This window comes from Brachycentrus maculatus, unplaced genomic scaffold (assembly GCF_059751285.1).
Source record: "Brachycentrus maculatus isolate JH-2025_06_01 unplaced genomic scaffold, ASM5975128v1 h1tg000728l, whole genome shotgun sequence".
Taxonomy (NCBI): domain Eukaryota; kingdom Metazoa; phylum Arthropoda; class Insecta; order Trichoptera; family Brachycentridae; genus Brachycentrus; species Brachycentrus maculatus.
This window is the reverse complement of record NW_028281459.1, coordinates 132,780-160,424: the sequence shown is the minus strand read 5'-3', so window position 1 is coordinate 160,424 and position 27,645 is coordinate 132,780. Positions and strand designations below refer to the sequence as shown.

At 37.8% G+C, this 27,645-nt stretch overlaps 1 protein-coding gene across 3 annotated transcripts; it reads right to left on the bottom strand.

Annotated features, from left to right (window-relative positions):
* Positions 1-1,121: 1,121 nt before the first annotated feature.
* LOC148300383 (3-phosphoinositide-dependent protein kinase 1-like) lies at positions 1,122-27,645 on the bottom strand. Of its 3 annotated transcripts, none has more exons than XM_088274860.1 (5): positions 26,394-27,645; positions 10,089-10,329; positions 8,764-9,717; positions 4,272-4,555; positions 1,122-3,786 (listed from the first exon to the last, which is right to left on the bottom strand). In XM_088274860.1, exons 1-5 carry the CDS (start codon positions 26,526-26,528, stop codon positions 3,670-3,672), a joined length of 1,731 nt encoding a protein of 576 aa, XP_088130986.1. In that variant the 5' UTR covers positions 26,529-27,645; the 3' UTR covers positions 1,122-3,669. The 3 variants fall into 3 exon arrangements, with proteins under 3 accessions (XP_088130986.1, XP_088130988.1, XP_088130987.1); XM_088274862.1 differs by lacking the exon at positions 26,394-27,645 and adding an exon at positions 25,575-25,688; XM_088274861.1 differs by lacking the exon at positions 26,394-27,645 and adding an exon at positions 11,098-11,360.

Sequence of the window (27,645 nt, the reverse complement as noted above, 5' to 3'; positions counted from 1 at the left end):
CAAAAACCCTCTGTCCTTTAAAGATACTTTCTATTGAAAAGGAATAGCAAAATGTTTGTGTGCATTTAAGTTTGTGCTTTTGTTTTGCGCCTTGATATGAAAATATAATACATAATGGTTCTTTATAGACATATGGTTCCTCGAGCACCCAACATGGCTGCTGAGAGAACCACGCTCCACGATTTATTTAATTTTCGCCGGACATTTACATCTCAAGTCCACAATTTTTTGCTCATCTATAAATATTGTGATTGGTGTTAACTTGAAATGGTTAAAATTTATAATTTTACAAACGTTAACTGTTAAATGATGAAAGTGCATCAATAATATGATTGCGTAGTTCAATTTAGCAATGCGGATCCTAAACGATGTAGTGTAGTGTTTCTTAGAATCTTTGCCGAATGAACACATGTTACGACCATAGTGTATTCATCCGAAACCCCTAGCTTCTCGGGGATAAATGAGTGCAATTAAAATGTGCAAAGACAACAACAATCCTAGAACATGTGCTTAAACGTTTAAATTTTATGAAATAGAACTACAACCTTAAATACCTCAATTACACCAGCTCCCATTAGTATGAAAGTGAAAGCGGAAAATCTCAGAGACATAACCATCATGTTGGATCACGGAAGGGCGGCAAAAGAGGATAAAAGTGAAGTCCCATTTGAACTGTGCTAGTCTGGAAGTTGGCCATCCACAATGACGAGGAGCTCAACAAGCTGCTCTCCAGCGTGACAATCGCTCAGAGAGGCGTCCTGCCCAACACCTTGGCCATTCTCCAGCCCATGGGGATCAAGAGGAAGGCGTTTTAATTTATCGGCTCATCTTTTCCCCGCTCCAGACTCAGCCCACTCGACGGCCCAAGACCGATTGACGACATTTAATCTATTTGTTTTATGTATATCATTATCATCATCATCCTTTTATTATTATTACTATCCATGTCCTTATTAGCGCCCTTGAGGTAGTATTTTACGAAAATGGAGGTAAAAAAGTTATCCAAATTTAATATATTATTATAATCCATTGTTAAAAAAATCTCTGGAAATATCAGCAGATGTCTTCTGTTGAAGTACAAAATAAGGTATAGTGAATAAGGTAGAGAATAAAACAGGTTATAAATTATATTGAAACATTTTATTTCAAGATGAAATACTTGCATTATAAGTTAATTAATTACATTAAATAAGTATTAATTCTAATAATATTTTATTATTTTGCTATCTACCCAAGAAATTATTTACATTTAGTATATCAGTTGGAATAAATAATTCTCAGAGTTATCGCAATTGAGCATTAGATATTGGTTAAACCGGCTCTATGCTTTATAGTGCTATATACATTGCATTTTTTTAAGTATTTAAATAATTCAATAAATCAGCCTCACTCTTTTGCATTGAATAAAGGAGGAGTCGTAAGGAGAACATTTTTTTAAATCATTTATATGGTAGTAACTACTAACCATATAAATTAACAATACAGAAATGCAACTAAAATAACAGGGAACATTAATCAAATTTCAAAAACAGATAAAATCATTAAGGAATTGACAGCGGATCATTACAATAATTGCAACTTGTTGATCTGAGAAATATTTGAACATAGTTGTACTTTTTTATTAGTAATTTTTCTGAAAACATTGAAGTTGTACAATTTTAACTAAGTTTTATAATAACAATTGCTTTAATCACAATATTAAATATAGCATTCATGGTATACTATGTATGTACATGTACATGTAAATCTAAACATTGGCATACAATTTAGCATTGCCTCTTGAGATATTATTACTGTTTTTCTTTATTGAATGCTCTCCGTAAACTGAAGCAATTCATATTACGAAAAAGCAAAAATTTGAGGCCATATTTTCAAACCAATTTTCTACAGCAAATTACAAAACCATTTGGATATAGTAAATAGCTAAAAAACATACCAGAAAATACTATCAGTCTTGATAACACGTATCTTTAATTTACAGACACTGATATTTATAAAAAAGAGACATCACAACAGAAGAAAATGCTATGGAAAAGACAACACACAATATAAATTACTTTAAATAAATAAAACCAGCATTAAAATAATTAAAATTGCATTATAAAATAGTGTCTAAATGAAAATTTACCACACAAAATTATTTTGGATGTAAATGAAGTGTACAATAAGATACCGTAAAACACTTTCAATCTATTTAGAATTACCTATATGCATAACTCCAACAAATGTGGGTTAAATAATATGTATAAATAATTAAGCTACTATCTTAAATTTATAATAATAACTATCACGCTGGCGTAGAAATAACAAAGGAAAACTCTAGAACACTAATATAGTGTTATGGGAGTGATATTTTATGGATATTCAAATAATAATGTTCATCCAATTCTATAAGTTTGTATTTTTTTAAGAATTTTATTTCTATAAATATTGAAAAATATTCAATACACAGATATTAAAACATTTTTGTCAACATAGCAACAAAGCATCTTTGTAAAAAGGAATGGATAATGTTGATTTGAAATTATTAAACTTTACTCAAATGAAAAACAAAATAGATACTTTTTAACTGAATTACATAAAAAAACAAACAAGTGTATATAAATTTATAAATATGTGCTGAAAACACAATCATATAATAGATCCATATGTTTTTCAACTATATCACGCAGATTCGTATGTGGTTTAACGATCACCATTTACATCAGTCTCTCATTGCCAAATAAACGAGTAATATTAAGGTACACTAAATTAATAATAAATTATATTTATCTGGCAAGATTTTAGGAAAATTTGAGAAACTGTGATCTGGCAATCACTTAATTAAATAAACTATCATAATATAAGATTAATAATTTTACTGTTACCTCGCGGCAACTGCCTTAGTAACCTATTAATCTATAATTGGCAGAATTACCTAAATATATAAATAGTAACATAAAACTTGATCAATGATAGTATATTTAGTTTGGTACCGTAAACACTTTCAGTGAACACATTAGTAATCATCGCGTGTAGATTTCATCCTGACACCAATTGTGCAAACTAAATCAGTTAACTTACGCAAATTCTATAAATGAAACTGAACAATTTGGCGGCTACTTATTATTAATCATAAATAATTTAATTACTTATATTTGAATTTTCCCTAATGGCAGTTCAAACTGCTCTCGGTAAATTTGAATTTAACAGTATCAAATTAAACTATCGGTTCAATATACGCGAGGACCGCTCGCCGGATAACTAAATCATTATATACACGGATCCGGCGAGTTGCTCCTCTCGCTTCATTACTGATACAATCTAAGAGAATAAATCAGATTTACAAGGAACATTTCACAGAGGCAGTGTGTAAACAATATTATTAACAGTTCATTATCACAATCAGCAGTAATCTGCTCGGACACCCGAATGGGTCGTCTCGGGAATCAACAATTTCCTATACTCTCGGAGCCGAGTCTCTGCCTTGGCGGACGTGGCCTGCCTCCTGGCCGTACATGCCGGACTCCCGGCTGTACGTCATATACTTCTAAGGGCAACGTTAGTATGTACAGGTAACAATCTGCACAGCGCGGAGCTGCGGGGGCTCTCGGGGTGGCGGCGCTGCGTGGCGCGGAGCCGCACGGGGTGCGGGGGGCGGTCCGGGGCCGGGCCGGCCTGGCGGGTCCCCTATATGAGGTTCGCATACGCATTGCACGGGTACGTGTTCCGGTACACCGTCTCGATGGCGTCTCTCCACTCCAGGGCAAACGCATCAGGGTCTTCCAGATAGTACGTTCTGTTGGGCTGTAACAAGAGACAATAAATCATTATTAAAAAATACAAACTAACATTTCTACTATCATGTATTCTCGCATTAGAACGCACGCATTCAGGTGTTTTATTATATACACAAAGTTAGTAGAAACAAGTGTTTCTATTTCCATAGATAAATTATGCTCATATGAATACTATCTGATTGCCCCTTTGAGTTAAGTTTAGACTATGATGTTCTCTGCGTTAATCTAACCATAACGTTTGTGTGAAAGAACTAAGAATAAAAATAAATGATTTCTACATTTTTACCTTTTACTATGTTTTTACCTATACATAATAATTTTTGCAACATTTTTTGTTTTGATACATTTTTAAAAATTGATTAAACTTTTACTAAGGAAGTCTTTGGCCTGAAAACGTCTATTTGAAAATCACTCGTATATTTGATATTTTATAGATCCCATATCACAGGAGCGCAGGATTTGAAAAGATCTAGTTTGATAATGTGCACTCACCGTGTGAATGAAGAATATTCTGAAGTTCTTGGGCTCCACCCAAAGGTCTTTGGACCAGGGGATTTCGCCCTTGACCACCATGGTAGCGGGATCGACGTAGAAGAGCCGGGGACCCGTGGTGAGGAGGAGCATCCTTCTTCTCGCAAACAGTCCCTTTCTCTTGTCCACCAGCCCGTGCTTCAGGATGAGGTTTCCTTCCACGAACTTGTGCCACTTGTTGTTCTCTTGCTGTTTCTCTAGCCTCTTCCTGAATTCGTCGGGAGATATGTCGTACATTCCGCAAACTGCAAACAATAAAACATTGTTAGATATAATTTGTAAAAAAAAAAGACCTTAAAAAAAGAGCAATACAGTCGGATGAAAATCAAATCAGAATAAATATAAATTTAAAATTATAATTAATTTCTCGCTATAAACATAATTTAACGAAATGTTAAACACAAGTTGTGCAAAGAAAGATAGATTATAATTTATAGATTTTTGAGAACAGCTGAATTAACAGAACTCACAAAGGTGGTAATATAATCCGACGAAGAAAACTTTTCATTATATCTTTTAGTAGGTATTCGTATCATGCCGACGTTACGCAAATGCAATTCGCGCGTACGTGCTCTACTACTCGAAATACGTACTACGCGGAGAGATAAATGCCCAGTTCTTGTGAAAATATTATAAAACTGAATCAGGTATCCTTTGTTGGAAGTTGGGATGATCAGTAAATTGCAGCCTTTAATATAGGTTATAATATCTCTACGCTATAACCGAAACGCTCTATCTCACTGTGCAAACTCATTAGAATTGATAGTGTGTTTTTCGGAATCAGGAAATAAATAAAAAATCAGATAGATTATTTATATTTTTTGAAGAAGGTATCTCTGCTCAGACGGCACAAAGTTTCGCGAGCGCCGTCACAAAAGAACCATTACATAATCGCTCATTCGTGAGCATCAAAACATTGAGCTCTATTTAGAGAGAGTCTAGACGCCTTTCATTAAAAGGGTATTAAAAGATAAACATGTTATTAACACGAGATGGCGGACGCGTTAGAATCGCGGCCGCCCAAACGGACGCTCGACGGGAACGCCGGCCATTCGCGCTAACATCGCCACACACTCAAACTAAATATAGAAAAGTGAATGGACAAGATATTAAACCCATAAAGCGGTTGTATAGATTAAAGAACTAATAAGGCTACGATATTAGATGGTCATTCGTTGTGCAAAAACTGATCGAAGTATGTCAACCGATTGTTTCGCGAAGGGCCCTGACCTAAATGCGGCGGTTCAAGTAGATAGTAGTAAACCAGGTAATTACGTCTGATTTTGTCACTAAACCGTGTAAGCGGAAAAACGAAACAAAGAACACAAATGCAAAACAAACAATTTTAATTAAAAGATCAATAGCATAAAAAAGCTCTTCAAAATGTTATAACTTATCTATAACCATCTGATTTTTGGCGAGGAGAAAAATGTTTTCGGATAAACGGCAATATTCCTTATTAGCGCGTAAAAAGATAGCTACCTAAAATTGTATATCAAATACTTGGATTTACGAAAAATGATCGTAAAATTGTACTAGATAGTGATGATCATCGAATGTAGGGTAGGCATCGCGCAAAGTAGGCCGCAGCCGAATGTCGCGCTGGAGCTAGTCGAGTCCCTGGTAGGCAGCGGCCGGTGGTTAGTGGCTGGTCGACTAGCGCGGCCGGAATTCATTCATCCGACGGTGGGCGGCCTCGCCAGGAGAGGGGAGGCGGAAAGTCGGTCAGCGAAATGGTTACGTGAGAGAGCCGTAAACAAAACGTAATGCCTCGAGAGTTGCTGCAATACGTAAACGCGTCACAGTGCACAACAAACGCTACGGGCAATTCGTAACACCGCCGGATACGGCGGACATCGCCTATAGGAAACTGCGCCTCGGATCTCGAGACCGCGATGCGTCTAGTCGACAAGAAAATGAAAACCTTATTCAATCGGTAAAACGCGACGGCTGCAAAATCATTTTCAAGAAAAACATCGATAACGTTAGATGGAAACGAGAATTGCGATTTTCTTTAATTGATCGAGTCAGACCTAGATACGGTGATATAGCGAAATTCCCCTTCCGCTTTGCCGAATAGAAAGTCAAGACCGTTTTTGTTTTGAATAGCGGCGATGGTTGCGCAACATTAGCGTTCCGCTATCTGCGCAATAGCCCGCAAGGCTGTGTATCGTATTATCGCCAAACGGCCTAGAGCCTACGCGGACAGACAATGCCACGCGAGGGGCCCGTGGCGCAAAACGCTTTCCTAATGGGGAAAACTAACAATATCGGAATCAGTAGCCAAAGAGACAGGTTGGAAAATGGCAGCGAGATTATACGAGCCACAAAAGAAACGAAAGTCTTCCGCGACGCAATAAATTCAGGTAGTGGAGTGGCGCGGCGCATACCGCAACAAGGCCGGCCACTGCGGTCCCGCGCTGTCTGCTGCTGGAACTTTCTTCTGTCGGCAAGTAGGCCGCGCCGCCATTAGCAAACTGGGGCCGGTTTCGGAGATTATCAGCCATGGGAAGTCGAGATAGAGAATGCACCCAGAGTGCTTCGAATCGCGGGCCGATCATTAAACCATTCTCAGCGGCGTCCGTGAGAGTGAAAGTCGAGCAGGGAGGGAAAACGGCGAATGCCGCGTGTCACGTAACGGAACTATAAGGCCGATCGCGAGAAATAACACTGATAATAACAAAAGCTGCATATAATAGAATGATGTCTTCCTAATGCCCAAAAATACGTAGGTATCGTTTATTTTCTGAGGTGTCAGTTGTACAAAATTGTCGGAGCTAACTAACGTCACATCCGGCGGAGCGAGTGACTTCATTCATCACCAGCGTAGACGTCACCTCTATTTAGTATTCTGTCTGCTTCACTTTCAGCATCCCACGGAGGCGTCTCGTGCACCATACGGTGTAGAGTTACTGTCGCGGACTAATAATATTGTTTTCGTCAAAACAAATCCAAGAAACACCGCGATATTTACGACTTTAATAAAGAATCGTTTAACAGGCGTTTACCGAGACATTGACGTCACGATGTGGGCAAAGGGGAGAGGATGGAGTGCGGAACCCTCTCGATCCCAGACGGGTATGCATCCTAGTCGCGTCTTCTTTATTTATAGCGAGACGCTTTAAATGTCGTCCGTGCGAGATATAAGGGGAAAACAATGCGAGCAGGCGCCGCCGCCGGACTCTGCCTCGACCGGAATATTCCCAGACGTAACGCACACAAAACGAGAAAGAACAACTAATCAAAATAAGTCAGTTAGCCGGAGGAATTACAATATAACCCAGAGTGTTGCGATAACTAAAATTATCCTCGAAGAGAAAACACACACACACTCGTATATATATGTGATATTTCTCAGGTTAAAAGTAACACCTCTTCGAATCTTTCAATAAGTAAATGATGATAAATAAAATATAGCCAATAATGGTATTGAATATAAATAGGTAATATGAAATTAACACGTGTAGACGGATATTTACAAACCAGGTATAAAAAAAATATCGACGGAAAAGTGAAATATGACGTAGGATATATTATGGAAAAATATTTGCGCAGCATATATTCTTTACGCCTATTTACAGGTTTGAACAAATATAAACACATAGCAACGGTGGTTGGCGCTGAGGAAAACTACATTATTGAATGAAAATATTTACTCAAGCGATGCTCGTTAGGACTATGGTAGTAACAGCGACATAACAGAAAAAGAGAATAAATGGCGAGCGATGCAGATGGCTATAAGTCACTTCTGTCAGCTGGCAGTTACACAAGTGTATTTGGCTTAACCATAACACCGTGCACCTAGACACAAGTCTGTGAAGACGAGAGGAACCCGACAGGTTATTTTTCAAGTAACGAATTACGAGACGCAGTGAGAAACATCAAATCAAATCGAGGAGGCTTACAGTATGTGCGAGTACCTTCATCAATAGTTACAAGAGCAAATTTAAATAATGAACCTACTTAATGCAAAAGACTCGTATCGTGTGGGTATGTAAATAAAATAACTTTTAACCCCTGTTATTATTCAGCAATAATTATTAATGAATGCGGCGAGCATCGCCAGTAGCCAGAAACTCGTATTACGTACGTACATGTGTATGTACATATGATACTTGATATACACCGTGTGTGTATGTTATACGGAATCCGAACCTACCGCAAGGACTATTGAAATGGGTTCCTGCATCGAACTTCGCTGGATGCATAGCATACATACAGCATTTAATGTGTGTGTGCACATAACTAATCGTTTGTATTGCAATTATGTTACAAGGATTTTCTACCACATGGTAAAAAGGCATGCGCTATTGGCACTTGCATTGCAATTGATCGGGATCAAATAAGAATACACGGAATAAACTGAATTGCGTATATATAGAATAAAGTAAAACGGTGAAATAGGGGAATACTAGTATAAACAATATAATACAAAGAGTGGAATAGAGCTTACCTTGAGGATTAGCGGGAAGCAGGCTCGCGGGGTGTTCGAGGTCCAGCTCCAAGCGACAGAGCTGAAGGTCCCCTAAACCGGGCTCGAGGTGGTCAGGCACTCGGTACTGAGGTTTCTGGGACTCCTCGGAGTCGCGACCTGACAGGTGGGGGTAGATGGGCGGCGGGGGGCTGTCTCTCAGGGTGTCCCAATCCACTCCGTCGAATAGGGGGTGCTTCCTTATGCTATGGTAACGGTCTATCGGGTCTCGAGATCCCAACCTCTCGTTGGGGTCCAGAACGAGCAGCTTCTCGACCAGATCTCTCGCGGCCGGATCGAATCCTTCCGGGAACTCGTAATCCAATGTCATGATCTTCTGGAAAATGAGGTATTCGCTTCCCGCGCGGAACGGCGGGAGTCCGGACACCATTTGGTAGATGATGCAGCCGAGAGCCCAAAGATCGCAGGCTCGGGAGACACATTTCTCGGTGAGGAGTTCGGGACTGACATATTGTGCGGTGCCTACGAAACTCATTCTGCGCCTGCGAGATATCTCTTTACTGGAACATCCCTCGATGTCTCCTTTGCTATCGGAGTCTGTCGGTCGAATGATTTTGGCAGATCCGAAATCCGTTACGACTATATGCATTTTGTCGTCCAGTAATATGTTTTCGGGCTTGAGATCTCTGTGGATGATCCCCCTTTTGTGCATCTCTTCTAGAGCCAGTAAAAGTTCAGCAGCGTAGAATTTCGTACACTTGTGGTCGAACGATCCAACCTTTGTAATGTGCGGTAAAAGTTCGCCATTTTTGGCGAAAGTTATGACAAAATACAGCCTTTCAGCATCTTGAAAAGTGCAGAAAAGGCGAACAAATCCATGACTCGCACTATAAAGCATGTTCAAAACTTCCTTCTCTCGCTTTATGTACTCGGCCTTCTTCTCCCTCATGATGTGTTTCTTCTCGCATACTTTAACTGTGAAAGAAAATTTTAAAAATTAGACATAACGATGAAAGTTATTATTAAAAGTAAAACAAAGCGGTGCTTACAAAAAGAAACGAGGTTCGCGAAGTATAAAAACCTCCAGATTGATATATTAAAATATAACAGGTTTTGAAAAAAGGATTCCCACTTATTTAATTTAGACATTTGATGGCGATGTTGTTTGCGGACGCGTCTGGTAACGACGAATCTAATTAAATACCCTTCTATTTGTAGCAGAGCCGGATTTCCGACTGACTATATCCTATTTTTATTTTATGAAATATTTGTTTTTTTCACAATGGAAAAGATATAAAAGTATCCTTTTCATCTTATACTACAGTAGTAAACAATGCTGTACTCACTGGCATATTCCTTTCCGTTGTGGATGTACTTGGCGAGGTAGACTGTGCTGAAGCAGCCCTCGCCGATGACTTTTCCGAATATGAAGTCCTTGGGGGTTTTCTTGATGTGGGAGTTGGGGTCATACTCCGGAGCGGGAGCCGCCGCGGCGGCGGGGGCGGGGGGCTTGGTGGCCACCGGGGCGGGGGCCGGGGGCGCCATTGCCGAGGAGGACTCGGCCGGACTCTGAGGGCGGCCGTTAATCTAAAACAAAACATATCCTTCAATGAGATTCATTCCACATTTTCACAATTTCAATAAATTTCGCAACATAGTTTTAAAAAATTGCATTGCGAGAGAAGGTCTGTCAGGAAGCCTAGAAGCTTCCGTATCAGATCTGGGAATGCGGTAGGACAACTTTCAATAAGACTCATTCCAAACTCAAACAAAACAGATTAAAGAACAGTCACTCTCCAATCAACAAGAGAACCCGGTTGGATGTGGGTAACAAGCGATGTTTTGCAAGATCAAATGGCATTCAACACGGTACCACTGTGGTTTTACTTTAATATTAAATGTAAATTATTATCAACGATCGTGCTTAAAAATAGGTATCTCGATAAATAACGAAAAGTTTTTATCGCTCATTGTGCAAAAACTTGGATACCAACTGATTCCGTACAATAATCATTTATAATATGTATTTGTAAAGGAAATATGTACGCAACAGAGTGGTTGGATCGAAAGGATACTTCGAGACGTGGAGTAGATTTAGTTACACGCACGCACGCAACATCAACTACCCCGAAGAACAACTATCAATTTAAAATAGCGTTTCACAGTCGTTAAAAACATCGGCATAAGTTTTGCTATTACATTTCAAGAATCGATTTCGTTTAGCAGCGTGGATAATCATAATTTTACACAATTTTCAGTAAGACACTCGGGAAACTGAAACGAGTACATCCATCTCGAGGCATAATCACGAAGAAGTCCCATAATATTATGCGGATATTTTGACAATCGGTTTACCTTGAGTTTCATTAAGGCGCAAATGAGATAATGCCGATGTCGAGGAGACCGAACGAACGTTTCGGGAAAAACTCGGACGTCTCGCGGAAAACTGCTCGGCACTCAAAGTTCCGTTACGGGACTCATCGGCGCGCGATGTGGTAATGTCGGCTGAGGTGGTCGAGGATCGCGCGCGGCGTACAGCGTATAGCGTATCGCGTGTCGCGGGCGACTGACGAGCGTGCGGCGGCGCGGTCGGGACGGCATTCGGCACTCGGCCGTCGGGCGCCGCGGCGGAGGTCGGGGAAGGCCGCCCACGTCACGCGTCACGTGGCCGCCGCCGGAGAGGGGGTCGCGGCTCGCGGCTAATTTATCGGCCGATTCGGGGGGAATCCAGATGCGACGGATGACCGTGCAACTTGAGACGAACGGTCGGAGGTGTGATTGAAAAAATGTAAACAGACGATACTGCTCGAGAGCGAAACACTAACCGTCAAATTACTATCGGTTCAAACGTACCAACCGGTTTTAGACAAAACGAAAGACTTCCGAGAGATTAATTCTTACTACTGACCTTCGTAACTTTGTATGAAACTCGACGCGCATTATGGTATTTACGTCCGTTTGTACCCGTGTTTTCGTGTGTCAAATGAAAAATAAAATATAAACACCATTTTGTATAGAAAACATCCAACTATTCGTACGTATTACGTGGCGTGAGCGAGTACTCGCAACCACCGGCGTTACGATGGCGCCGATAACTACCGTACACTATACTATTATCGTAGAAAAACATTATACAATAATAATCAGTATACGCGGGCCGAAGAGTTGCTCACAAGGTTCCGCGAGGCTCATTGGCTCGCTGTTATGTAAATGCGATTTAACTCGTAATTTCCATTGCGTCATAAACGGTCATAAGCGATTATTTCCATCGAAGTGCAATATTTATATCCGATAGAATAAATATTACTCTTCGATACAAGTAGTGAGTATAAAGAGTACCTACTGATTTGCGCGTACTTCGAGCGGAACTATGATAAAACCGTTATTACTTTTAATTGTGAACATAAAGCACCACTGCTATAAATATGCATTAATATAAATTATAACATTAAAAATATGTTTATACGTATGTGCGATTCTCAAAAGAATAACCCGTGGTCAACAAAGTATTGTATGTATAATACTTGAGCCTAAAACTGAATTCGCGACTTAACCGAGCAAAAAAAAACATATGACGAAAAATAATATATTTTCACGCTCAATTTTTAAATCGATAAATAAAACATTAAAAAAAACATGGCGTAATGATCTCAAAATAATATTTTACGATAAGTAATGACGTCATCAATCCTTATATGAAAAGTATGGACGGATGGGTCATCAGTCCCAGCAATGAGCGGTGGCAGCTGCTAGTTGTTTCTTGTGCTGGCTTCACTCGAGTGGGAATGAGTACTCCTCGGTACCCCAGCAAGAGTTACGCGTGACGGGGAGAATCTATAAATTATCCGGTTTTAATTTACATAAACACCATGTCATTGTTTGCAGTTTATAAATAGACAAACATTATCAGATGTACCGCCAATAAACGTAGACGCTAAGACGGAGCGAGCGAATTAACATGACATCATAAATATGGAAATTCAACAACAGCTTGGCATGACATCACGAGTCTAGCCAATATTCCCAATATGATTGGTATACCACAAGGGTGCATTCTCAAATTCAACAAATTTATCAAAACTAAGTTAAAAAAAATTAATAATAATTACAAAGATCATGAATTAACTGTTGCGGCAATAAAACAATGCTTTCAATTATATTGGAAACTCGATAATTGCAATAAATTAATGTACAAACAGACTATAAATATTAGTATCAAATATAAAGTTTGTTTTATAATAAACAGCATATTAAGTAAATATGAACACGTGCCAGGGGATAATAAACAATTGCTGTTAAATATTTAAACACATGGAGTTCCATGTGGAGATATATGTATTATTAAGTCAATATGCCACATTGGTAAATTTTCCAAGACCTACATACATGTGTGTTTTCAATCGTATTATTCAAAGGTGCTTAATACTGAGCGTGGCAGTATATTTATATATATATTTTTTAAAGTAACGGATTATCGGGTTCGGAAGTCCGCAAGTAGATTGTCGAGTAAGTGGGAAAAATCCCGCGGTGGACCACCGGAAGCACACCACATTGCAAAGGTTCTCACTTATAGAAATACCAACGCGGCTTCGTAACGGAAATACGCGCCTGCGTGAGACGGTATTGCCGAGTTATTTTCATCGCATTATTACTTACTATTACATATTCCGATACTCATTCTAAATCACCATCTAGAGTACGAAATATGGACAGAAAAGTCATCAACTTGACAGCGATAATCCGATGAAAATTATTCACTAAAATTTAATTGAATAGAATAAGTCAACGATTAATCTTAAAAATTCAAAGACGTAATGCTTATTTATTCAAATAAATTATTTTTTCAAAAAAAATATTATAAAAACACTATGAACAAAAGTTGAAAACGAAAAAAGTTTAAAAGTAGTAAAAGAATAATGGAATATTTGTAAAAAGTGCAGTTAAGAAAGAAGTTACTAAAATGTACAATTTATTCATTAAATTTGTGCATTAAAAACTAATTATGTAAAGAGAAGTTCAAGATAAAAATGTAAAAGTTTGCGGTGTATAAATTACCATGTTTCGATATACATATAGTATGAGAAAATAACCATGATAGTTAGTGATAGTAAAATAGTGTATTTGTCTTGTTTTGCGTGTTGGTTGGTACATCGATATCCGGGAATTCATAAAAATCGCATATTGAGTAAATTATTGCAAACAAGCTAATGCACCTGTTTTCTTCCCGCGATCTTCCACAGAAATTAAATTAATTTTTTTAATTAAAGTTTTGAAAATTGATGTTTTGCAGTTAGCACTAGATGGTGGCTAACAGTAAGTGTGTCGCTACCATTTGAGAGTGCATCCTGTGACCGACGCGAGCTCCGTGCAGCTCCGTAGCCCCGCACTCCTTGCCGGCCGCAAGGCACCCGATATAGTGACGAGCCGCACAACTATGAATGGCGATGATCCTACTCCAACAATTGCGAGTGATTCACTGGTTTCCATTCACCGCTGCGCGAGTACCAACAACCAACACCAAACTAACTCCGGCGGAAATGACACAACCGAATAACGCTAACGGCTCGTTAGTCCGCCAAGCCAAGGGCCAAACAGGTACATGAAGATTTTCAAATCTAGTATTCTTCTTCTTCTAACCCTTATCCGCACCCAATGGTGCATAGGGCACTGCGTCGCATTAACGCAGTGTTATCTTGAACGTTACTGACATGAAGACAAGGTGATCACTCCTGCACGTCAAGGAACCAGTCCAAATAAATATTTAAGTGTAAAATCACTAATATTTATTTTCACCCCCCTGGAAATCGAACCTGGGACCTTAGGGACGATAGCTAAAGACGCTAACCATCACACCACGGAGACGGACAAAATCTAGTATAATCAGCATCAAAAATATACGATTTTAAAAAGGACAATATACCCCCAGAATGTGGGAAAGTATCATGGTTTTTATTATTATTTTTAAGTCTGGGCTTACGACCGTCATGGGCTGGTTTAAGTGATAATTTTACACACGTGTAACATTCGCCAATTCTACCCATGATTGACCTCCACACTACTCAAATTTAAATAATTTGGAAACACTCAAAATGTTGTAAAATGTTTTCATCATTCATACAAATTTAAAGGCGTAAAACGAGCTACGTAGACGATTCTGTTCTGTTATTACGTAGTATTCGCGTGTTGCGTAGGGCCGGGCGCGGGCGAGGCGCAGCCCATCCGCCTTCTGCCATCCGGTCGAGATGTGTTCATTCATGAGATATCCGAGGCTAGGCCGCGCTGGATGCTGCAGTACATCAGTACATCACTGCGCGTACCGCAGGCCGCGGTGCGCCCACGTGGGACCCCGCCGTGGATAGGATCACACGCCCAGCGCGCAGTCACGGCGCGCGGGAAAATTTATCGGCCTTTGTTGAATCTTTATGAATGATCAACGTCGCGAGCGCCGACCGTTAGTTGAATTTGCGGATGGAAGATACGAGAATATGATGGTATGGGAAAAATATCAAGTACCAAGCAACGAAGTGAAGGTTATTAAACGTACTATAAAATATATCGTGGGTATACTGGCAAAAAACGTTAAAACTTAAATCCCCGTTTGAATAATCCATGTTATTTAAAGCTTTTAACCTGCATAAACATACCCGCTTTTAAACATAAAGATGAATTTACTTGTATAACCACATAAATATGTTTTCAAACTACTTGGCGTATTTTGCCAGTTTATGGAACGTTGAAAACTGTATACATAATTTGAATTATTAAGTCAAAATTGCATATTTTCAAGTTAACGTTTATTCCCCGTACACCAACGATATAGTTAAATTGGTAATTCATATTTTATTAAGAAGGGAGTAAGTTAAATGCATTAAGACAGTTAGGACCAAAAAGGTATTTCTACCCGTTTGGTCGATTGATACTTAAGAACGGGAAAGGTCCTTCGACCTTCTGCGTCGGCCGCATTTCAAAGTCAGAAAGGAAAGAATTATTTCATATTCTCAATATTATGAATATTTAAAGCATTGATTTAGCGGTTAGTAATTTTTACTTATTATTTGATGTTTTTTATATAAATGTATCCAATCTCTTTGTTAAGGTCTAAAATATATTATATAATTATCAAATCTCTTCGCCAGCGGTCTGCAGGCGTAAAAAAACACCCCTCCGAAATGGGCTGAGATGAAAACACCGGATTTCAGTTTTAATGCACCTTATGTGCAAACTTATTAAATATTATGGTTTTGCGAGTACGTAGCGATAAACAGGGTAAATTAGGACAGTGGTGATTTTTAAAACGATTGCAATATTATTGAATAAGCTGTCAGCGTAAGGCGTAGTCCGGTATCGCGTTTCGGGGCGAGTTGGTGGCCGGTACGGCCGCTGCTGGTTCAGAAATGGGCGGACGATAAGCCGATATACCGAATAATATCGGGCCTTATCTGGACGAGGCGACAAAGCCAAAAACCCGAGTCCCCCAGCCTTATCTATAGGAATAGAGTTCCGCGTATCCTGCGCCAGACAGGAAGGAAGGATACAATATGTGTAAGTGGATGGAAATAGCGATACACATCACAATGGTCTAGAGTTATAAAAAGAAACTCAAACCCAATTTAGACATAGTTCGCATACCAAAAGTAGATACGGTTTCATTGATAAAATTATTGTTGGTAACGGAGAGCGAATAATAAATAATATGAATAAATAAAACGAAATAATCTTTGTTTTCAATCGGTCTTATTTTCGTCGGTGTTACTGAAAAATATGTTTATTAACAAACTGTTGGGTTATCTATGTTCGTGCGTATCTAAGTAGATATTTATGCACACGGTGAAGTTATAAATTTGAATAATGCAACAAAAATATTCACGGCAAACAAAAGAAGTTGTATTAATATTAATATCCAAGGGACAACAACATTATATCGATATGTGTGAACAGCGGGAAGTGTTGACCTATAGTGACACTTGACCTTCCTATGATAAGCCGCGTGTTTTCATTCATAGTCAGAGTTGTAAGGGAACCCATCTATATATAATAAGGAATAATATTTCTGAAAACAATATAAGTGTTTAGCGATAAATGCGATATTAAAAAAACTTAAAAAAAACTCGGTAGATACCAAAACCCACACAAGATTACACTGTGGAAATAAACAGAATTTTTTTTTTTTTTTAAAAACGCTCAATTATAAAGAAAATGAATAAATTGTAGATTTCACACAATGTTTGTGTACAGATAAAGAAAATACAATAAAAATACCTACCATACTTTTTATCAGAATGTTTTGAATGTTAAAAACCTAGTTGATAATAAAAGTAACAGCTTTCGGAATCATATACAAATAAAGACGGGTCAACAGTACAGATAAATCCTGCTAACAACGCGAAGCGAATAACACTTTTTTTTATATGTACTAAAAACAAAATATAGCCAATCGTTATCACAAGCAGAGCTACTAGTAACCACCACGTAATCTATGTGTTGGTATAAAAAAAATATGTATGTTGAATTCAGCTGCACGAACGAAAAACAATATATCGCTCACTCCTTTCAAGAACGTCATAAATCAAAAATCGTCGATTTTCAGTAGTGCATGTTTTCGGAATGCCCAGAAAATATGCTATATCCCAGCAAAAAAGGCATATTTTTAACAAAATATTTACCCGCTACAGGTCAGAAAATGTTGTTTTTGCAATTTGAAGAAAAAAATATTGTTTAATTATTTTTAAATATACTAAATAATTTTCAAATGGAGAAAAAACCTTCAGGTTTTACCTAAAAAGATCTGTTGCACACTAAAAAGTTCAATAAGTGGCTTTATATTTATTTTTAATACATTGTGTTATATTTTTAAACATTAAAAACGTTCTCCTGAAAAATGAAATTTTTTGATTTATGACGTTCTTGAAAGGAGTGAGTGATATGTATTCATATTTTGTAGATATGTACTGTATAATTATAATTCCGATAAGAACAAAAATAAGTCACAACAGGTTTGTATCGCGATACATTAAAGTACCGGCGAAAATAATAAAGTCATGAAATAATTACGTGGTATCGCATTCTAAAGGTCATAATATGTATGAAAGTGACAGCCAACAGTAAGTAAGTACCTAACCGAAATAGTTCAGCATGTAGCGTGAACGTGTGTTGTTGTTGTGACGAGCACGCGAAGGATGTGTGGTCTATATGAGCTCTTATCTTTACGGCAAAAAACATAAACAGTTAACAGTTATGAAAAATGAATGTGCGTGATCCGAGTGGGCGAGACGGGTAGGGCGAGTGTCAGTAGGGCAAAATGCAGACAAAACATTCCGTAACGTACCTACCTTGTAGCAATCCAGACAGGCTGATGGCTGGTGTCAAGTAGGCGGTGGGTAATCGCAATGGGTGGTACAGTCGGGAAATTAGGAAAAATTAATTTCAAATTCAAAGGAATTTACAATGCCTGAGTAGGGAGTCAGGTATTACGTTTTATTTCCAATACGGTGGGAAATTTTAAACTAAATCCAATAGTAAAATTAATATGATATTTTCTGGCGTTTCTCATGTATGCGATTACAATCCAGGATTCGAACTTCACTTACTATTGAAAGAGTTTCTTCTTAATAAAAAGCTTATTTCATCTCACAATAGATGTCTCTAGTGGAGTTCTAGTGATTCAAGCACAATGTTTTAAAATTGGATCATATAAATAGAACTTCCAAGAATTTCAGTAGTGTGGTTGTCAATCATGCGTAGAATTGGTGAATGTTACACATAAACCAGCCATGACGATCGTAAGCCCCGTAAATGCTCAGACTTCCATAGAGATGTATAACAAAAAAATAATATGAGATCCGATAACACTAAAAATGAAAATCGATGTTGTTTGTAGACGCTTGGACTACTGGAGGACAGTGAGAGGTAATTTAAAATGTGAACTATTTATCGTTATACCAAATAACTACATTTACAAAAGCGTTTGTTTACGTTAAAATTTAGAAGTCGTGGCTGACTGGTTTTATTATAATAATTATGAATGATTATGGTAGAAAAGTCAGAGTCCTTAACCTTTTATATAATACTGAGGTTGAAGTATTTACTCAATGATTCATTCGAGTGGATAGCTATATCACAAGGTGTTATCAGGTGCGACCCGAGTGTCAGCATGTAGCCATATCTCGCCAACAACAAGTAAGAAAAACATATTTTTATCCACTTTTTATCAAAGCTACTGGCGCCATCGTTAAATAGCGAGTTTCATAATTACGTGGATTTTATACACGAGTAATATACACAAATATCGCTTGCATAGTGAATGGATCGATTCGAATAAAATCAAACAAAACAAACGCGAATAATTCCTATACATAGTAAATGTTTAAAAATAGCTTTCCTATTAGCATAAAACATTTCTAACCGGTCCGAATACAAATGACAGTCATTTTGCCATAGGTGGCGAGAACAACAATTTAATGAGAAGCCAACTAGCAATAAAAATTGCCATTTTATTGAGCAAGTCGAAATACCGCACGCACACCCTAGGGAATAAATCACAAACAAATTTACATGTTAATTCAAGAAACCGAGATGCTACCCAGCATTGAAAGATCACCTCTGTTCAGCTCGGGTTTATATCACACCTTCAAGACAGGTTTCGCCTACCATATACCACGTTAGCTTGACGTCATGGTATAAATATGGAGGATAAATAAGATTGCTAGCTGATACGTGATAAGAAAGCCAAGTTCCGCAAAATCGTCCGAAGTGGGAGTTTATCGTTGTCAAATATCACTAGTGATGATGTCAAAGGTTTATGACCGGATCACATCCCAAATGACGTAAATTAACACCATTTACTTTGGAACGCAAATATTTAGGCATGTTCCGCGATGATTTACGGCGACGTTTTATTACACAGAAACCGCCATAAGGAATGTATTCCCCCGAAAATAATAGATTATCTTTCAGATCGTGCAAGACTAATAATAAAACTACTTTTAGGTTGACTCTACCATTTAGAGCATATTGAAATTTACAAGTTTAAGAGAACAGACGACACTTCGGTTTGTACGAAAAACGTGACGTTATTTTACGTACAGTGTACTTACATACGTATACAGCTGGTTCAAAGGTGTATCCAGACGTAGGTATCTAATTGCGTTTGTCTGACGTTGGACAAAATATTTCCTATGGATATAACGAATCTTGCAAAAAAATGTTAATTAGCCTCGGTAAAACCGAACCATTTAATATTCCTAACGTTTATTCCAAATAACGTTTCCAAATATTCGTTGAGTACAAACGTAAAATAATAGACATCACATTAAAATATCTAGTCTACAAATCTAATTACAAACATTGTTTGGGTAAATAAATGGTCGGAATGCTAGGAAAGATTATTTTAGTAATAAAATGGGTATGTGTTTTTTTACCTAGGTTAAATATACTGAATGTTCACGTATCTGTTGTACATATGTAAATATATGGCGTTCAGGATTGACTTACTGGTAGCCTTATAGTTTTCTCAGAGGCTACGATGGAAAAGGCACGTTCGCTAGTTGGACATCTTTTTATTATGTGCACGATGTCGCACGCACGCACATTAGCATCCGGGACAAAAGTCTTCAGGATCTTTAATTTTGGTTGTGGCGGAACTCGACCAAGATTCAATTAGTCACCGATAAAGCGTGCATACAAAGGTTGTATTGAATTTAATTATTATTACATCCTATCAACCAACAGCTATTCTGTCAACTAAACAAAAATAACAGAAATAATTGAGTGATAACAATTCAAAATTGAGCTAGACAAAATCGAATAATACTGAGAAAATAAATTATAACCACGAATATTGGTTTCTTTTGAAATGGTGATCACATACGATAAAGAACCCACGATACTCTTATTTGCAGGAGTTAGTTCAATGCTTACCAATATACAAGTAACGATTAAAGAAAGTCGCACTTATTTGACTCACATTGAAGGAAGTATTAAACTGCTTACCTACAATTTGCAATCTAAAATTCCTCACATCGCTCATGTAACGAATTTCAACACAACAGAAGAAAGTGAAGAAAACATTTCTTTTACATTAATCCCGGGAGGCGGGTATTATGCAATTTAAAGGAATTCGGTGAATATTAATGCAATGAATTGGATAAATTTCTTAAAACACGTTACTAATGATGTAAAATTAAAACAAAAAGTGATTCATAAATAAATTTCATCGCTTTTTCTCAGGAAGCAATACGATAGACGCAATACAATTGAAGTTGTTTTCAGTGTTCGGTCGAGAAATGGCTAAATATAGATGGAATTTATTTACAACTGTAAATGCCAATGAAGCATTACAATGGGCTGTGAAAATAGAAAGTTCAGCGAAATAATGTCACGGATTGATAAATAGAAGGAGCATTTCGGTAAGTTATGGACAGCACGAATAACATTCCTTCTCACATAAATTCGTCATAGATTTATGAGAACGTGATTTGAGATGTTGCAAACTCCTCTTACAAGAAAGTGCAACAGCTTAAAATAATGTAATTTGATGGAAGGAAATATACATGCCAAAAGGCACATTCCACCGTTTATGAGATTCTTGTTTTGCATTCCTTCACATGCATACTATATAGATACTTACATAGATAACGAAAAACTTATTTGTTCGAACATATTCGTGAATTCTCGAAATCAAATAAAAAAATTTTTTTGCTTCAATTCTTAACAATGTTTTGGTAGGGCAGAACCAAAAATGTCAAGTCACATTTAAAACCACAAAATGATTATTAAATTATGTAGGCTTAATATGTACACACACATATATTGTATGCGTAATATATATGCTGCATCGGACTTACATGGCTCTAAATTGAAGCAGTATGGAAATTCGAGATTACCTTCGGAGAAGCTAAGACCAGCACGACAGCGAGGCTATTCCGTATTGGAAACACTGCGTCGCGTGTCGTGCCTAGTTTCTTACGAGAACAACACTAAATAATTACAGAGACAAAGATATGAATGTAAGGGCAACATCGTTAATAGGACGTTACTGAGTACAAACACAACTGACGTAATGACAACTGCTGCGTAAAAACGGCATTTGATTATTCCATAAATTCTCGAGTCTATAAATACTCGTAATATTTCATAACTGGCGCTACTAAGTGTCACAAGGCGACACAAATAAAATATTTAGATCTTAAGGTCTTACTTTAAAAAGCAGGTGTCCCAGATATAACTATAAAATAAAACGTATTTTGCACCATAAACTTGCATAATGCATAAAGATTAAAGATTTATTCCATTTCCTAATCATTCCAGGAAAGAAGTACTTTGATTAATAGATTACTATGAATAACTAACATATATATTTTGTTGAATAAAATAAAGGAATGTAATACGAGAGTTTTTTGACTCCGCTCATTTCCTAGAAAAAGCAGAATGACCGCAATAAACAGGAAAATACAGCCAAGAATGTAGGCAACCAATAATACCACTACAATGTCTCAGTTGTGAAGTTACAATGTATGAGTCAATAGTTAAATGTCCTTTAGATATTTATGTCGTGGTAGATGGCACATTCCACAAGTTCGATGATGTATTCAAAGATTATGCATAAGTATGATTAAAAATAGCACAGCTTATTACCTGTACAGTGTACAACATGAATGAGATCAGCAAATGAAAATGTTACGATTGAGCATGATGCATGATCTAACAGTTGTGAGAGTAGAAGACAACACCCACCAATGACAACATAAAATGACTGAATAATGAAATCATGCAGAGGTCGACTAGCGCCCAAACAATGACTACACTATACTTCGCCGGTACCGCAAAATTTAAATCGCCTCGAGTTATGGTGCCTACTGAAGGTAGCTGGTGAACTCTGACAAAATAGTGCTTTAAAGGAGAGACCGAGGTGAATGATTCATACATAAGAAAACATATGGCGATAATCTGTATAAGGCTGCGCGGAGGCGGCGCCAACAATGACTCACTACTTCAGCATTAAGAGGTGGACTCCACGATGTACATACAAAGATATTCCAGAATACAAACCAACGTAGTCATATTTACAACACACGTGAAAAACCTCCATACGGTATGTCGAGTAAGTATTCTTTATAAGGAAAAATGTAAGGAAAAAACAGCGAAATGACAATCTCGCTACCGAGACAATTCGCTAAAATATAAGTAAATATGAGCTGCGTAGAGGGATACCGGTTTAACTGTAATATAAATACCAATTACGAAATAACAATGACCGAGCGAACAGACGAACAAAAAGACTGTCGCGAGTTGAGAATGAGATTATCGCGGGCTTTCCCACGATCTTCGCGCGGGAAGCTGACCCAGCACTAGGGAAGACTAAGGACTCGCTTATACGAATATTATACTACGCGTGATTCATCAAATCAGTCGCTTACTCGGCTAGTCAACACAATGACGAGACGTCTGCTGATTAGTCGAGGCATTGCAGAAGTAGGAGTAGAGGAATGCAGATTGTGATTACCAATTTGCAGTAAATGCTAGTTGCGCCGGAAGCAATTCAAGTTATACGTAGGTATGTACGCATCCGTATCTCTTTTTCTTCTTCCACTCATGAGAAGTTATAATGAAAATGATGAGGTGTTGTAAATTACGTTTTATGGCAGACATATAAAAATAATGGGACAATCGGCCGCTTGCAGAGCTTGAAACGTTTATTTTTAACTCGAACGTTGTTTACAAACATCAGAAGCTAACCTCGGTAATTTGTTATTGACGAATCGATTCCGTAACGGAGTTGCGGGGCCGTGACAAGTACAAGTAGCAGCGGCGATGGTCAGACGGCGATAGGAACGTTTGTAAACACTAAACGCGGGACCGAAGTCCGCATTGAAAATTGAAAATAGTGCAGTAGGTACGTGGAGTATAACGGATCTACCGACCGCAGATACACTGCGGAGTACTTTGCACCCATCGATGGAATTTTTGCCAGATAAACAGTAATTATCACTTTGAATCGTGTAATACAAGATAGTGAGTACAAAGAGACGATAAAACCGGCAGATGATCTTTGGCAAGGCACGCGTCGCGCAATATCTCAATGATACCGTAAACTAAATATAAAACCACAATTTTATGAAATTCGTTATTAAAAATTGCGATTAAATCTAGCGCTGTTCCTCGAATGATTTGAGTTACGCGATGATAATTAGTCGGAGCAGACAACCATTATCCATTGTAGACGAGATATTATGTAGTTAGTTGTCGACTGATGTTATGTGGCACACCATACCGCGCATTAAGATGGCGTAAAGCTGCAAGTATGCACAATCGTGTTCGATCTAAGGCCAAACAAACGTAAATAGCTGAAAAGAGGTCAGGTGCAGGATGCTGCAATAGGTAAGAAAGGCAATTCGCCTCATTCCTTGCATAACGTCTGTAGCGAGCTATGTATTGCGGAAATGTGTTGGCTCATCGTCTAACACGCTTGTAGAAGCTATTTTAATTAATTTTTGTTTGTTCGTTCTGTTAATAGCGGGGGAAAGAATTCATGAATATGTAACTGTATACCGACTACGTAGCAGTATAATATTTTAACATGATATTGACACACATATTTCTCCATACTAGAACCAATAATGGACAGTGTTCATGGAGATTTATTGTAGCGATATGTATATCACATCATATCACATTTCCGTCTATTCAATCTAACCATTAATATTAATTGATTCAATAAAAGAGACATCTCGCTACGTGGTTGTTTAAAAAATGTTGATTGTAATTCGTTTTAGAGAAAATAGGACTTATGTTGGTAAACAAAATTCACCAATAAGAAAGACGAATTGAGGTACTTCATTATACACTTAAATTTGTTGCAATTTCATTTAAACGTTCATAATTAAGATAACAATTATTTTTAATAAATATAGTTAGAGTAAATACACAAAACATATACATATTTTGTCTAAAAAAAAGAAAATGCACCTACTATTACTAATATATATTTTCATTATGCAAAACTGCGAACATTAGGTAAAATAAAAATAAAAATGAATCCCGAGGAAATTATGAGTTTCACAATTACAACAAGGAAACGGTTGCTACTATAATATTTATCTATTTGAGGCGTGTTATTTTGTCTTGTTATCAATAATAACATATTATCAAGTCATAGCGCAGGCACCGTTTGAAAAGTTATGTTTTCGTTGAAGCTAATAACACCGTTATATTTGCATAATTGATCAATGTTTAAAATGCATAACGTGGAAGCAACACAAAAAATTATAAAATAATAAGCACCTACGTCTGAAATTCAGTACATTAAACATACTAATTGTAACTAAAAAATATTTCTAAATTATCGAATTTTTCGAAGCATACGTATCTTAACATAATTATAATATCCGATTATCTATAATTATTATTAAGTGATGGGCCATTTAGAGTGACTTGTGTACTCGTACAACGGAAAATCTCAATTCATGTAACAAACAACGGTGACGAATCAATAACAGGATAGCGATGGAAAAACACGCAGAGATCAAAACATAACATCTCTCTTCAATTGAATAGTAATTTTGTAAAGATAATTGCTGTGGTGATATATTTTGTACCATTTGTAGAATTGGTAATTTAAATATATTAAGCAGTATGATAATGTTGAAGTGAAGCGATTTCCCGAAAAGGAATGAAATGAAACGTTTAAATAAAGGGTTGTAATTCCTTGATGCGTCGGATAATTGTAATTACAAATAGATTTTGGGCTGGGACCTTCGTGATTTTTAACAGTGTAAAATAATCGGATTTTCAAAGAAATTCACCATGTAGATCAAACATAGGAATAGCATTGTCACCTTGAAATGCTAGAGCTGTTCAGCGACGGGAGAGCGACAGGAGAGCAGCAACAGCAGGAGGCGACGAGCGCCGGCAGCGGCGGGCCGAGAGAGAATGGCGAGCGCGAGGGAGGCACCTCGGGAGGCCGCTCAGGTATTTATACCGAAAGTATTCTGGCCGGACTCTCACGGCGGCGGAGGTATTTACCCCGACCGTTATGTCAAACGATGGGCCACATTTACAGTAGGTACCGCATTCCACGGCACATTTTTGTGTGAATGCTTTTTACGAAGAAAGTGAATAATCAAAGCAAACTGGCGTTTCAAACGCGAACCCACATTAATTCAAAAATAAAAACGTCCATTAAATCTCACAAAACCAAAAAAAAATTTATGGAAAAATTCAAATCATTCGGCTATTCACTTAAAATTAATGACATTTGTCTTTTGAATTGACTTTTTTGGAAAATTAAAAAAAAAAATCTTTCTTGGCTATCAAATGAAATTTGATGAGATATAAATAAAATAAACTTTTTATTGGAAAATTTAAAAAAAAATCGTCCGTTACAATCAAATTAAATTTGATGAGAAATTATTAAAAACTACACGTTACCAACCACTGTTTTGATTAAAATATGTCTTATTTTGAATAAAATAATATTACAAAAATCTGACGTAAATTCTTACAAAATTGATGCTGTACGTTATAGGATTTTTTTCTTTTTGGAATGAATTATATTGCCAGCGGCCGAGTAAACTTTCGCTCGCCGAGAAGAGATGTCGGGTTTGCGAGATGGTGAGGTGAAAGGGTGGAAAGGCGACACGGCTGCGGCTGCTTACCTTGGTTTTGTGAGCGCGCTGCTTGGCTTGCTTGCTGGTGTTCACACCCAGAATCCTGAGGATCCTGTTAGCGGCTTCCAGCAGAGTGTCGGCTCCGCGGGATCTCCTCTTATTTCTGATAGCCAAAGCACTCATCTCAATTCGTCCGAACGATTCACTCGCGAAGCCCGTTAGCGGACATTCACAAGCCTAGGAAAATCCGAATAACTCACTTCTATCGTCCGGGAAAGCTTTCGAGTCTTCACCGAATGCGACGCACTTGGAGAATAACACTAGAAATTTCAAGATGAGCAAAGTGGGTTAAACGGAACGTAAACAACTCTGCAGGTAAAAGCAACGGTGTTTACAAACAACCATTCGAAAGTTCCCCGCGGATGATTTCGCAACCGTTCGCAATCAAAACAACGATTGCGGAAATGGCTAATATACGCTCGACCGAATAAATATATTTCGGCAAAATGTTCACAAAAATTCAAACAATATATTTTTTTCTAACAACAATAATTGAAAACTATTCAAACGATTCACACTGAGCAAGTGATACTCGGAATAGTAGGTATGCGGAGAGCGGACGTCTCTACCGTCACGCGGGCAAACGCGAACTGAACGACTGGTTCAGAGTTCTGAGCGGTTCAAATATCGTAACGTATACAATCCAGACTACGGTACGCGCAAGTGCATTTATTTATGTGTACGTCCGTGTGAAGCGCCGACTAAACACTGGCGGCGTAGTGGTGTAAGTGTAAGCGCCTACCCGACACGGCCAGTAGTATGGGTATGTAGCGCCTGCGCCTGTGTTGGAAGAGCTTTCCGCTAGTGTGCGCGTCACAATACAGACGAATCCACTCCTAGTGGTGTGGGTTCCTAGTAAAACAAGCGGCTGTATGTGCTTGTTTACAATACGTATACGTCTGAGCCGCGTCAACTTTGGCGGGACACGTCTGTTTACACGCGGTGGTCCACCGCATGGACACTTTCAGTTCTTTGAGATGAGAAAAACGTGTCTGAAAAGTCACTTTAGAACATTTACGAAGTCTTAACTGAATAAAAAACACTCGATCCAATAAGTCAAACACGAGAAACAAATTTGTTCGTCAGATCAAAAATGACTTGAAAACTTTCAGTTTATATATATATATATTTTTTTATTATTTGAAACTAACACTTTTTAATTTTTTTATTATTAATAGTTGGGTTTGTTATTTGTTTACATGTTTACGTTCCCGACAAACTGGGCTGACGTCATAAGGGC